The sequence below is a fragment of the Leuresthes tenuis genome, unplaced genomic scaffold (genome assembly GCF_036924035.1).
Source record: "Leuresthes tenuis unplaced genomic scaffold, fLeuTen1.0.hap1 SCAF_8, whole genome shotgun sequence".
Lineage (NCBI taxonomy): Eukaryota > Metazoa > Chordata > Actinopteri > Atheriniformes > Atherinopsidae > Leuresthes > Leuresthes tenuis.
Genome location: NW_027325362.1, coordinates 2,487,969 through 2,502,072, shown reverse-complemented (window position 1 = coordinate 2,502,072; position 14,104 = coordinate 2,487,969). Strand labels below are relative to the sequence as shown.

The 14,104-nt window shown below is 41.3% G+C and overlaps 1 protein-coding gene across 1 annotated transcript in view; it reads left to right on the top strand.

Moving 5' to 3' along the window:
- Window positions 1-14,104, top strand: part of hectd2 (HECT domain containing 2) — an 84,499-nt gene that overhangs the window by 49,677 nt on the left and 20,718 nt on the right. The window contains exons 15-18 of the mRNA XM_072390533.1: window positions 8,087-8,151; window positions 8,307-8,400; window positions 10,689-10,763; window positions 13,714-13,801. Coding sequence (XP_072246634.1) covers window positions 8,087-8,151; window positions 8,307-8,400; window positions 10,689-10,763; window positions 13,714-13,801 — 322 coding nt within the window. The remainder of the gene's footprint in view (window positions 1-8,086; window positions 8,152-8,306; window positions 8,401-10,688; window positions 10,764-13,713; window positions 13,802-14,104) is intronic.

Genomic DNA, 14,104 nt, shown 5'->3' with positions numbered 1-14,104 from the left:
AAAGATCCCGTTACCTCGGTTACTCGTTCTTTGCATTACTAAACATAAGAAAGATCAGACCATACCTGACCCAACATGCCCCCCAGCTCCTGACCATGGTCTCCTAACTGGTTTCCTAACTGGTTTCCTAACTGGTTTCCTAACTGGTCTCCTAACTGGTTTCCTAACTGGTCTCCTAACTGGTTTCCTAATTGGTTTCCTAACTGGTCTCCTAACTGGTTTCCTAACTGGTCTCCTAACTGGTTTCCTAATTGGTTTCCTAACTGGTTTCCTAACTGGTCTCCTAACTGGTCTCCTAACTGGTCTCCTAACTGGTTTCCTAACTGGACTCCTAACTGGTTTCCTAACTGGTCTCCTAACTGGTTTCCTAACTGGTTTCCTAACTGGTCTCCTAACTGGTTTCCTAACTGGTCTCCTAACTGGTTTCCTAATTGGTTTCCTAACTGGTCTCCTAACTGGTTTCCTAACTGGTCTCCTAACTGGTTTCCTAATTGGTTTCCTAACTGGTTTCCTAACTGGTCTCCTAACTGGTCTCCTAACTGGTCTCCTAACTGGTTTCCTAACTGGACTCCTAACTGGTTTCCTAACTGGTCTCCTAACTGGTTTCCTAACTGGTCTCCTAACTGGTTTCCTAACTGGACTCCTAACTGGACTCCTAACTGGTCTCCTAACTGGTTTCCTAACTGGTCTCCTAACTGGTTTCCTAACTGCTCTCCTAACTGGTTTCCTAACTGGTTTCCTAACTGGTCTCCTAACTGGTTTCCTAACTGGTCTCCTAACTGGTCTCCTAACTGCTCTCCTAACCGGTCTCCTAACCGGTCTCCTAACTGGTTTCCTAACTGGTTTCCTAACTGGTTTCCTAACTGCTCTCCTAACTGCTCTCCTAACTGGTTTCCTAACTGGTCTCCTAACTGGTCTCCTAACTGGTTTCCTAACTGGTCTCCTAACTGGTTTCCTAATTGGTTTCCTAACTGCTCTCCTAACTGGTCTCCTAACTGGTCTCCTAACTGGTTTCCTAACTGGTCTCCTAACTGGTTTCCTAACTGGTCTCCTAACTGGTCTCCTAACTGCTCTCCTAACTGGTCTCCTAACTGGTCTCCTAACTGCTCTCCTAACCGGTCTCCTAACCGGTCTCCTAACTGGTTTCCTAACTGCTCTCCTAACTGCTCTCCTAACTGGTTTCCTAACTGGTTTCCTAACTGGTTTCCTAACTGGTTTCCTAACTGGTCTCCTAACTGGTCTCCTAACTGGTTTCCTAACTGGTTTCCTAACTGGTCTCCTAACTGGTCTCCTAACTGGTTTCCTAACTGGTTTCCTAACTGGTCTCCTAACTGGTTTCCTAACTGGACTCCTAACTGGTCTCCTAACTGGTTTCCTAACTGCTCTCCTAACTGGTTTCCTAACTGGTTTCCTAACTGGTCTCCTAACTGGTTTCCTAACTGGTCTCCTAACTGGTCTCCTAACTTGTCTTCTAACTGGTCTCCTAACTGCTCTCCTAACTGGTCTCCTAACTGCTCTCCTTACTGGTTTCCTAACTGGTTTCCTAACTGGTCTCCTAACTGGTCTCCTAACCGGTCTCCTAACCGGTCTCCTAACTGGTCTCCTAACTGGTTTCCTAACTGGTCTCCTAACTGGTCTCCTAACTTGTCTCCTAACTTGTCTCCTAACTTGTCTCCTAACTGGTCTCCTAACTGGTCTCCTAACTGGTCTCCTAACTTGTCTTCTAACTGGTCTCCTAACTGGTCTCCTAACTGGTCTCCTAACTGGTCTCCTAACTGGTCTCCTAACTTGTCTCCTAACTGGTTTCCTAACTGGTCTCCTAACTGGTCTCCTAACTGGTCTCCTAACTGGTTTCCTAACTGGTCTCCTAACTGGTCTCCTAACTGGTTTCCTAACTGGTCTCCTAACTGGTCTCCTAACTGGTCTCCTAACTGGTTTCCTAACTGGTTTCCTAGCTGGTCTCCTAACTGGACTCCTAACTGGACTCCTAACTGGTTTCCTAACTGGTCTCCTAACTTGTCTCCTAACTGGTCTCCTAACTTGTCTCCTAACTTGTCTTCTAACTGGTCTCCTAACTGCTCTCCTTACTGGTTTCCTAACTGCTCTCCTTACTGGTTTCCTAACTGGTCTCCTAACTGGTTTCCTAACTGGTCTCCTAACTGGTCTCCTAACTGCTCTCCTAACTGGACTCCTAACTGGTCTCCTAACTGGTCTCCTAACTGGTTTCCTAACTGCTCTCCTAACTGGTCTCCTAACTGGTTTCCTAACTGGTCTCCTAACTGGTCTCCTAACTGGTCTCCTAACTGGTCTCCTAACTGGTTTCCTAACTGCTCTCCTAACTGGTCTCCTAACTGGTTTCCTAACTGGTTTCCTAACTGGTCTCCTAACTGGTTTCCTAACTGGTCTCCTAACTGGTTTCCTAACTGGTCTCCAGCCTGTGAAACCTCTGCAGATGGTCCAGAACGCGGCGGTGCGTCTGGTCTTGGATCAGCCTAAAAGAACACGTCCCCCCTCTGTTCATTGAGCTCCTCTGGCTGCCCTTAGCATCAGATCCAAGTCCCTGATGTTAGCTACAAAGAGCTTAATGGAACGGCTCCATCTACTTGAATGCTCTTGCAAAGGCTTCTGTCCCAACTGGGTCCCTCCGTTGGTCCCAGGATTGTCGTCTAGCAGCTCCTACACCACGCCTAAGACAATCCAAACTCTGTTCATGTGTCGTCCCACGATGGTGGAATGACCTACCGAGCGCTACCAGAACAGGGGCGTCCCTGTCTATCTTCAAGAAGCTCCTGAAAACCCAGCTCTTCAGAGAGCATCTCCTATCCCAGCACTTACCTTGTACTTCCCTCCCCCCTCTATCTCTGCACTTTATCTTTCTGCACTTCCTTCTATGCCTGCACCCTATCTCTACTCTGTCCCCTCTGACAGAGTCGGACTCCTGGGTTCCTTCTATGGAGCTTATTGTTAGCTTTTTATAAAGCTGTTATATCTTCATCTTTGGATAAAAGCAGCTGCTAAAAACAGAAACAGGAAACTAACCCTGAGGAGGAAACAACAACTGTGGTGGACACCCACAAGAGGAGAAAGCTCTCCTTTAGGAACTACTTTAGCCCGAGTTTGTCTTCCAGCTCAGACCAGAACCAGCTGGTGAGAAACGTTGTTTTAATTTGAGTTTCATTCCCTCGAATGCAGCCTTCTTCTAAGCTAATGTGCAGGAAAGTTTATTAAAAGGTTTCACACCAACAGCTCTTTGTGAATTACCTCCAGCAAACTTACACATCAGTGAAGGTTTTTCTACATTTTTCTGCCTCCGTTCAGCTTTTCTTATTCTCACCGAATCAAAAATGGTGAAACCTCAAAAAGGGTCGATTTTATTGTTTATGATGTCCTACAAATGTCCCCAGATTTAAAAAGCAATTACACTAAAGTAAATTATATGTGATGAAGTAAAGTGTTCAGTCAGTTTATATGATGGAATAGTGCTGAAAACTGGATAAATCTTCAGTTAAATGAGTTATTTAACAACCTCAGACAAGCTTCTGCATCTAATTATGTTGGATCACAGTATCTGATGCGTTTATATCTGATGAGACGTGTGAAAAAGAGTAAAAAACGAAGGACCAATGATCCTCTCTGCTTCGTGCAGTGACTTAAAACTTCTTCTTTTTCACTTTAAGATTTGGAGAAGACTTTAAACTTGTTTTGGAGACGTTTAAAAGTTGGTTTTAAAAGGTTTTTGAGATGAACACACAGCTCAATATTGAACTAATATCAGAAGAAAAGCTGCTGTCGTGTCAGAAAAATCACAAATCTGTTGGCGAATTTCAGTTTTCAGCAGCTCTGCTGTTGTTTCTGCTGTCCGTGCGTGCGTACGTGCACACGTACGTGCACATGCATGCACGCATGTGTGTATGTAAATACAGAATGATCCAGAACTTCAGGCTTATTTACTAGCCAGCTGGGAACTGTCAGAGGTTATATAACCTAATAGCTGCCTGTTCCTGGCCAGGTTGGTGTGTGTGTGTGTGTGTGTGCACGTGTGTGTGCACGTGTAGATCTGTTTACGTAGTTACAGTGAGGGATTAAACTCCGTTGCATGAAGCTTTCAGTTTTAAGATGAAGACTTGGACTCAGGTTTAGGTTCTGGTTTGTGGTGAAGAACAAATGAATATAAGTCGGTGTAATGTCCTCTGAAGTGATGGAAACAGTAAAGTGTGTGTGCATGTGTGTGTGTGTGCATGTGTGTGTGTGTGTGTTTAGGGCCGAACCAGTGAGTGTGCACGGAAAAAAAAAGGAGGAGGAGAAGAAGAAGAAGAGCGGGAAGTGTGTGTTTGCTCCTGGGTGTTCCCTATATGTTCCACATGTGCTCTGAGAGCTAATTCATCAGTCTGTGTTGCTACGCGGTCGTCACGGCAACGCTGCATCGCCGGCGGAGAGGGCAGAGAGAAAATATGGCCGTGTGAAAAAGAAAGTGCGCCCTCTTTCAGTTGTTTCATAGAGAGGGCTGTAAAAGGAAAATAACCAGGTGTTAAAATGAGGTGAACGCAGGTTTTAGACGTTTCCCTGCAGGTTTTAGACGTTTCCCTCCAGGTTTTAGACGTTTCCCTGCAGGTTTTAGACGTTTCCCTGCAGGTTTTAGACGTTTCCCTCCAGGTTTTAGACGTTTCCCTGCAGGTTTTAGACGTATCCCTGCAGGTTTTAGACGTTTCCTTGCAGGTTTTAGACGTATCCCTGCAGGTTTTAGACGTTTCCTTGCAGGTTTTAGACGTTTCTCTGCAGGTTTTAGACGTTTCCCTGCAGGTTTTAGACGTTTCCCTGCAGGTTTTAGACGTTTCCCTGCAGGTTTTAGACGTTTCCCTGTAGGTTTTAGACGTATCCCTGCAGGTTTTAGACGTTTCCTTGCAGGTTTTAGACGTATCCCTGCAGGTTTTAGACGTTTCCTTGCAGGTTTTAGACGTTTCTCTGCAGGTTTTAGACGTTTCCCTGCAGGTTTTAGACGTTTCCCTGCAGGTTTTAGACGTTTCCCTGTAGCTTTTAGACGTTTCTCTGCAGGTTTTAGACGTTTCCCTGCAGGTTTTAGACGTTTCACTGCAGGTTTTAGACGTTTCCCTGCAGGTTTTAGACGTTTCTCTGCAGGTTTTAGACGTTTCACTGCAGGTTTTAGACGTTTCTCTGCAAGTTTTAGACGTTTCTCTGCAGGTTTTAGACGTTTCCCTGCAGGTTTTAGATGTTTCCCTGCAGGTTTTAGACGTTTCTCTGCAAGTTTTAGACGTTTCCCTGCAGGTTTTAGACGTTTCTCTGCAGGTTTTAGACGTTTCCCTGCAGGTTTTAGACGTTTCCCTGCAGGTTTTAAACGTTTCCCTGCAGGATTTAAACGTTTCCCTGCAGGTTTTAGACGTTTCCCTGCAGGTTTTAGACGTTTCCCTGCAGGTTTTAGACGTTTCCCTGCAGGTTTTAGATGTTTCCCTGCTTCAACACACCTGCTTCAGATCAATGCATCATCAGCAGGCTGCTGCAGATCCATTCCATCTGAATCAGGTGTGTTGAAGCAGGGAAACATCTAAAACCTGCAGGACGGCAGCCCTCGAGGACCAGATGTGGGTATCCCTGCCTCACATTTCCAAGGCCTCCAGAGTCCCTGTTCTTTTGGGATAGCTTGGAGACCTTTAAGCGGCACATTTCAAATGGATTAAGACCTGTTAAGACTTAACCATGTGCATTATTTCTACAATTTTTCTTTTGTGGGTGAGATTGTTATGGAAAGAAATGTGGGAGGGGAAGTAGAGTGGAAAAGTTGTGGTGGACAAGCTTCAAACAAGCGATCTTCTCAGGAAATGGGTGCAGAAATCACACAGGAAACAGTTTAAAGCCAAAGTTATTGGATATAACTCCTGTGAGTCCATGCCAGGAGGTTAAGCACATTACTGTTTGGCATTGGGGAAAGGCTTTAATCATCTTGTATTAGCAGGTGCAACTGCGTTTAAAAAGACGTACACCTGCTCCTTTGGTAATAAAGTACATGTGAGGCTGATGGAATGAGAGTCGGCAGTTTGGAACATTAAAATATGTTTAAGTCTGGATGAAAATGTTGGAATAACTGACTAACATGCACATGTTTTAATTCACATCAGCTGTGTTGGTAGAATAACTGAAAACTGTCGACAAAATGAGAGGAAATACGGAAGGATATAAGTGCCATGAAAAAGAAATTGTGAATGAATAACAAAACAACAGAGAAAATAAAATAAAATAAAATAAAAAAATGTAGATTTAAGCAAAAAGAAAAATAAGTATGGAAGAATGAAGTCTGAAGAGTAAATAATTTCATTCAAAATTATCAAAAATACACAAAATTATTAAAAAAAAACAAAACAAACAGTGATGCACAAATGAGTTGACGCAAAAGTTAAAAGCAATATGGAAAAATAAAGAAATTTAAAGCAAATTACCTAAAAACTAAATGTAATATGAACTTAAAAAGTCATTGATATGCATAAAATAGATACATTTAATAAATCAAGATGTAGATATGTTATTAAATAGATAAACAAATAGAAGTTAAATCAATTCGAGTGATAAAAAATGTTCCTTCATTTTCTTACTCTTTTACATGTGTTTTTTTTCGTGGCACTTTTGATATTCCATACTCAGGATCTAATTTCTGTTCCATAATAAAATAGATAAATCAAGATGTAGATATGTTATTAAATAGATAAAGAAATAGAAGTTAAATCAATTCGAGTGATAAAAAATGTTCCTTCATTTTCTTACTCTTTTACATGTTTTTTTCGTGGCACTTTTGATATTCCATACTCAGGATCTAATTTCTGTTCCATAATAAAATAGATAAATCAAGATGTAGATATGTTATTAAATAGATAAAGAAATAGAAGTTAAATCAATTCGAGTGATAAAAAATGTTCCTTCATTTTCTTAATCTTTTACGTGTTTGTTTGTTTTTCGTGGCACTTTTGATATTCCATACTCAGGATCTAATTTCTGTTCCATAATAAAATAGATAAATCAAGATGTAGATATGTTATTCAATAGATAAACAAATAGAAGTTAAATCAATTCAAGTGATAAAAAATGTTCCTTCATTTTCTTACTCTTTTACATGTTTGTTTTTTTCGTGACACTTTTGATATTCCATACTCAGGATCTAATTTCTGTTCCATAATAAGATAGATAAATCAAGATGTAGATATATTATTAAATAGATAAACAAATAAAAGTTAAATCAATTCGAGTGATAAAAAATGTTCCTTCATATTCTTACTCTTTTACGTGTTTTTTTTTTTCGTGGCACTTTTGATATTCCATACTCAGGATCTAATTTCTGTTCCATATCAGGTTAATGTGACTAAGACTGTGACTAATGCCACTTCCTTTAATTGTACCTGTCTTGTAAGCATTTCTTCTGCTTTTTTGTGTCGTTGTGCCTCATCCCACCGTTGCCGCGGTGAAGAAAGCCGAAGAAAACACGGAAATAATGCGAAACAGAGTGGGCACTGGTAGAGAGACGGAGATTAAGAGATAAAAAGAAGGAGAGAGAGACAGCTTTATTCATGCCTGTCCCATAAAGTGAAGATATATGAACAAGGGCCTCTGAAGGCTTTCAGCCACACACTCTTTGATCTATACGTGTCTATGGCTTCTAAATTACCTTAAAGGTTGTGGTAATCGTATGTTTTTTATGTTTCTGCCTGTAGATTTATTTATTTTCTGTGTGTTTGTCACCTTTCTGTAATCAGTAGCGTTCAAACACAACCGACACACACACATATGGGCACCACATGGGGCAGCTGTGAAGCTCAGTGTGTGTTTTTGGGCCCCATAAATGTAAAAATAAAGGCAAAAAACTGCAGGTGGATCGAGCTCCTCCTCTGACCCACACTCACACCCAGCCACGCTGACCTCATTTAGTCAGCCTGTGGCTACCTGCTAAACAAGAACGTGCATTAGCCTTTAGCATTAGCCTTTAGCATTAGCATTAGCCTTTAGCATTAGCATTAGACCGTGGAATTACAGGGTTTTTTTGGGGTGTGCACATATGGGTTTTGTCCTTAACCTGTTGTGTCACCAGCTGATGGGCTTAGCAGTTTACAACAGCATCGCTCTGGACATCCACTTCCCTCTCTACTGTTACAGGTAGGAGTGTTTTAATCTACTTTTACAGGTAGGAGTGTTTTAACGTCTCCCATTTGTTGCTCTGCATGAGTAACACATCGAACTTCTCCCTGCTGCCTCAGATGTGCTGATCCACACACAGCTTTTCAGTTTTATTCTCTGTTCTGTCCTTACAGGAAGCTCCTGACTCCACCCACTGTTCCATGTGACCAAAACGCCCTTGTTGGCATGACGACTGCCAGCTTGGACGACCTGCAGCAGGTCATGCCAGTAAGTGTCTCTGCAGCGCTCAGATTGAAGAAGACGAGTTTTCTGGAGAGCAGAATCTGAGTTTTTTCTCAGTTCTCAGCAGCTTTAAAGTGAATATCTGGTCTGAGCTCCTTTATTCTCCAACACAGCCTGAACCCTCTGAGACAAGCTTTCTGTCATTTCTTTAAGGAGTCTTCAGGAATAGTTCTCCAGGCTTCTTGAAGGACATCCCAAAGCTCTTCTTTGGATGTGGGCTGCCTTTTGTTCCGTTCTCTGTCAGATGATCCCACACTGCTTCAATAATGTTGAGGTCCGGGCTCTGGGGAGGATTCATCCCTCCATAAGACCTGTTGCCACTGATTTTCAGTCCACTTCTTGTGTCATTTGGCACAGCTCAGCCTTTTCTCCCTGTTTCCCTTCCTTAAGAACGGCTTCTTGACAGCCACCCTTCCATGGAGCCCATTTCTGATGAGGCTTGGGCCAACAGTAGATGGATCAGCTGAAGGTCCAGATGCATCTCTCAGGTCCTGTCAGGTCACAGCTGGATTTTTTCCTCTTTCTTAAGGACATCACTTTCAGATCCTGTTCATCTGCTGGAGATAGTTTTTTAGGCCTGACACTTCTTCTTTTGTCCTCCACTTGTCCAGTTTCCTCAAATGTTTTAAGGACACACTGCACACCATGCTGAGATATGCCAAGTTTTCAGCTAATAGCTCTTTGGGAATCACCTTGTTGCTGCAGAAATCCTATTTTCTGTCTGTCAAACTGTGTTTTCTTTGCTGTTTTTCATAGATGCAGCTAAAGAAATGGGAACAAATGATGTGTCTTTGTGACAAAGTGCCTAAAGATCCAGTTTAAAATGGCTTCTTTGCTAAGTTGTCTGTTCTGTGTCGACACAACACTGGTTCATCCCTTGAGTTAGGAGCCTTTTTTCTGCCTGAATGCTTCAAAGGTCAGAGTTAAGTGGCTGAACAAAGAAAAACTGGACTGAAAATGAGCGAAAAAGCAGAAAATGTCCAAAGAAAAACTCTGAAAGACCTTCAGAAAGCTGGAGAACTGTTGATCAGGACCACTGTAAGAAAGTCTTGCTGCTTTGGAAGGAAACAGGAAGAAATGAGACTTTTGCATCGTACCGTACAACTTAAAACAAAGTTATTTTAAATGTCTGCCTTTCTTAAAGCTGCAGGTCTTCTTTCTGCCACTTGAGTGTGCCAAAGGTAAACTTTTGACCTCCATCCAAGTGTTGAAACTTAATATTCCAGCCAATAAAAATGGAACCACAGCTTCTGCAGCGTATCACTACAGTTCTGATAGTTTTGAATTACATTTTAAACGAGTTTTGAATTACATTTTATGGCAGAGTTTTGAATTACATTTTAAACAGAGTTTTGAATTACATTTTAAACAGTTTTGAATTACATTTTATGGCAGAAATACATTAAATGCTGTTTCTGAGTCGAAAATAAAGCACTCGATCAGCTTCAGCCGTGACATCTTAGGTTGTTTCTTTACTGTTTAACAGAGACAAGAACCTATAAACATCTATAAATAGATTTAAAAACCATTAAAAAGCATCCCAGACCCAAGAAGACACACCTTTAGTTTGTTTAATTAGATTCGTAACTGTTAACATGGTCATAAAGCTCTGGATCTGAGTCCCATCACAGTTCAGAATGTGAAGCTTTGCACTTTCACTGCAGTTTTAGCTTTTTAGTTTTGAACTAAAAGCACATTTAACACAATGATGTGCCATTAAATGCCAGTAAATCATTAGACGAATACCTTCTGCATGCAAAGGATTCCCAGCCTCCTCCCTTCCTCATGCAGCTGGCTGCAGAACGCTGGGGTGACTTTGAGCCACGCACTGATGTAACAGTTCCCTGATCCAAGAACTGTGTCGCATCCAAAATATTTGTGTCTGTGAAGGTCAAAAACTCCTACTGCACACACCCCCCCCCCCCCACCCCACCACACACAGGGGTGCTATAACTGGCCCTGTAGTTGTGTAACAGGAGGAATTCTTACATGAGGCCTGCAACTGGTGTGCAGGGACTCTGCAGACCTTTAGGATTTGACTGTTTTATTCAGGAAACTCTTAAATCTGTACAATAAATTGGTTGGAACACGTTCAGATGTGCAGCATAAAACCCCCGAGGGTACACTTTTAAAACGGTGACATAACATGCTGCAGCACCTGAGACGCTGTCACCTGTTCTGCAAAAGGCTTAAAGAAAAAAGAAGCTTCCTTATACCTGAAACATGAAGTGGGGGCAAGAGATTGTGCTGAAATGAACCGTGTCTGTGTGCAGGATCTGGCTCATGGTTTAGGAGAGCTGCTGAGCTACGAGGGAAACGTGGAGGAGGACTTCTACCTCACCTTCCAGGTAAAAGGCCTCGCTTGCACTGCGCATGAGGGGTGCATTCAAAGGGAATTGGCTTAATAAATGTGTTGAATCACATCGTATCAATCCAAAGACTTCAGGATGGACGTGTGCAGCGGCGCTCTCAGACATATGTGACTGTTTTCACCGCTGTGTGATTTCAATGAAGTTAATATCGGACCTCGGGGCCATCTGGATCATCTCCACTGATGTCATCCAGCAGATTAGTCAAATGTCATCAGATACAAATGAGCATTTATTCAATCTGAGGGGTATGCAGCTGATATATTAGACATGGCACATGTGTTAAAGTTAAAGTTGTGCATCAGCTGAGACTGATTAAAACTACAAAGGTGTGCGTTTCCTTGTAGTTTCACTTCAGAGCAGACGGGAACACCTGATGCTTCAGGATCATGTTCCTCACATGATTTGGCTTCAGGATGGCGACTGCTTGGCTGTTAGTTCCAGCCAAATCCAGCCTGATGCACATTTACTTCGAGGCGACATTTAAAAAGTTAAAGACGGATGTGAGATATTATATGATTTCTCACAACCTCAGATGCTGCAGTTGTTTGCCACAGTTCTCCTGATCTCCTGCAGGAAGAACAGATTTGTTCAGGAGTCATTTTCATCACTTCCTCTGGTATTAATGCTCTGCTTTTGTGTCATTCTTTCTGTGATTGGCTTGGAAAAGAAAGTTTTGCTCCACTCCACTGGTAAACTGTATTTTTATGCTCCTGGCAGTGGATGCCGACCATTAAGTCAGCTGCAGGCAACAAAATGATGCAACTAGTAATTATTCAGGCCCGGAGACGGACTTTTCCTGCCTGAAAATACCAACCTCTCCTGCTGCAGATGTTCAGGTTGCAGAGTTAGAACCGTGAACGTCTTTCATCCTCCTCAAACAGGCCATAGAACGAGTGCTTTTTCTGCAAAGATGCACTGCAGACTGAATGAAAAAGTACTGAACTTCCTGGTTAGATGTCTGCATTTATCATCTGATTCCAACACAGGAATGTGCACCGGCCGCCTGACAAATGTAAAAGTTTCCTTCCTGTATTTGCTTCTCTGCTTCACTTTTAGAACATTAACTGAATGTTAATGATGACATAAGCATGTTTTAGCAACCAAACCTGCCACGAAAGCAGCTATAATGCATTCATTCATGCTGCAGTGGGGGTTATATATGGAGCATGTGTGGGAAAAGTCTGAGGTGTTATTTTTAACCCACGGTGTGAGCTACAGTCACACCACTGTGGCACAGATTCCACGACCTGCACGTACGCGACTGGCTCTGTGTGGGGAGCTTTCAGCTTTTTATACGTCGCTACAGTCAAGAAAAAGGAATTAACTGCAGCCTTTTATTGAAAGCTACAGCCGCCTAAACCAAAGAGAAAATCAAACTAGTTTCAATGTTAATGTCCCTGCATCAAAGTACCAGCTTGTGTCACAGTTTCATTAACTTTCTTGTGCAAAATGCTGCTTTTAACCAACACTAACAGACATGTGCACATCACTCCTGTTCTTAACTCCCTTCATTGGCTTCCTGTCCTTTATAGAACTGATTTTAAACTTTTAATGTTTGGTTTTAAAGCTCTTAACGGCCTCACCCCATCGTATTTATCTGAGCTTTTAACTGTAACCCTGGCAGAGCTCTGAGGTCAACAAATCAACTTTTGCTGGAAGTGTTCAGGTTAAAATAAAAGCCCTGGGGTGACCGAGCCTTTTCTGCTGCTGCCCCCAGGCTCTGGAATAAACCCCCCCCCCCCGAGATGCATCTTATTTCTGACCTGGGCCTCTTTAAATCAGGGCTAAAAACATATTTATTTCAGATGGCTTTTAATACCCAGTAGAATGGTGACACTTTTATATTATCTTATTAAATTTTGCTGTATTTTATTGCGTTTACTGTTATTTTATTGTTTTTTTACTTATTTATTATCTGCTGTAAAGCACTTTGGTACCGAAATGGATTGTTGTAAAGGGCTGTAGGAATAAATTACATTTACATTCTATGAGAGGGGAGAGTGTGATAGATTTCATCCATCAGCATGACAGACATTTATTTTATTTTTTTATTTATTTTTATTTATTATATTTTATTTTATATTTATTATTTTATTATTATATTTTATTTTATATTTATTATTTTATTTTTATTATTTTATATATTATATTTTTATTATTTTTATTTATTTATTTATTTATTTATTTATTTATTTATTTATTTATTTATTTATTTATTTATTTATTTATTTATTTATTTATTTTTATTATTTTATTTATTTATCTGTTGCTTCATGTGTGATTGACACTCCGGTTGTTTATATCGTCTCATACTCTCTAACTAATCCATTGCTCATATTAGCTTTCCCACAAGTAGCGCTGAAGGTTTTCTCTCCCCAGCTGCAGCCTTAATAATGCACTGGCCAAAGCTGCTTGGACGGCAAGGAGCAGAATAATCGATCAAAGAGCAGCCAGAACAGTAGCTAATGAGTAAAATACACTTGCCCCTCATTGGGAAACTTCAACCGCTGGTATATGTGTGGTTATTAGCTGCATTTGTGTAAATTACAAACACTTCATGCTAAATATGTGTAATGTTGTCATTTATTAACATAATTGAGGGCTTTCAGATGTTTCCTTAAGCTAAAAGTTGATCACAGGTTGCAGATAATCCTTCAAAATGACAAACAAAGGACAAACCTTTCTGTTAGGAACTCACCAGATGAGTTAGAAAAGCAGGTATCTGTGACATAAATAGCTCAGAGAACTCGACGGGTGAGTTGGATGCAATTAGCTCATTTCATCGTGTAGCCTATTAATGATTTGAGAAATTCTTGCACTTATCTGGGGCCGTGTTTCCAGACTTCTGCATGGTTTGGTCATTGCTCACCGGGTTAATTAGCATTAGCATCAGATGCACGCTCTGACTTTGGACTTCGTGTTGCAGGTGTTCCAGGAGGAGCTGGGCGTTGTCAAGTCCTACAACCTGAAGCCTGGAGGAGACAAAATTCCCGTCACCAAGCAAAACAGGAAGGGTGAGTCCACACTTAAAGGCACAGCAGGAGAGTCTAAGGCCACTTTACACTTAAACAGTGTGCACAGATCACCTTTTTACTGCGTTAATAACCAAATAATTATAGTTAATAACTGTAATAATCCCCTTGGATTTAAGATCAAAGGAACTACAATAACTGTTAATAACTGTAATAATCCCCTTGGATTTAAGCTCAAATTAACTACAATAACTGTTAATAACTGTAATAATCCCCTTGGATTTAAGATCAAATGAACTACAATAACTGTTAATAACTGTAATAATCCCCTTGGATTTAAGCTCA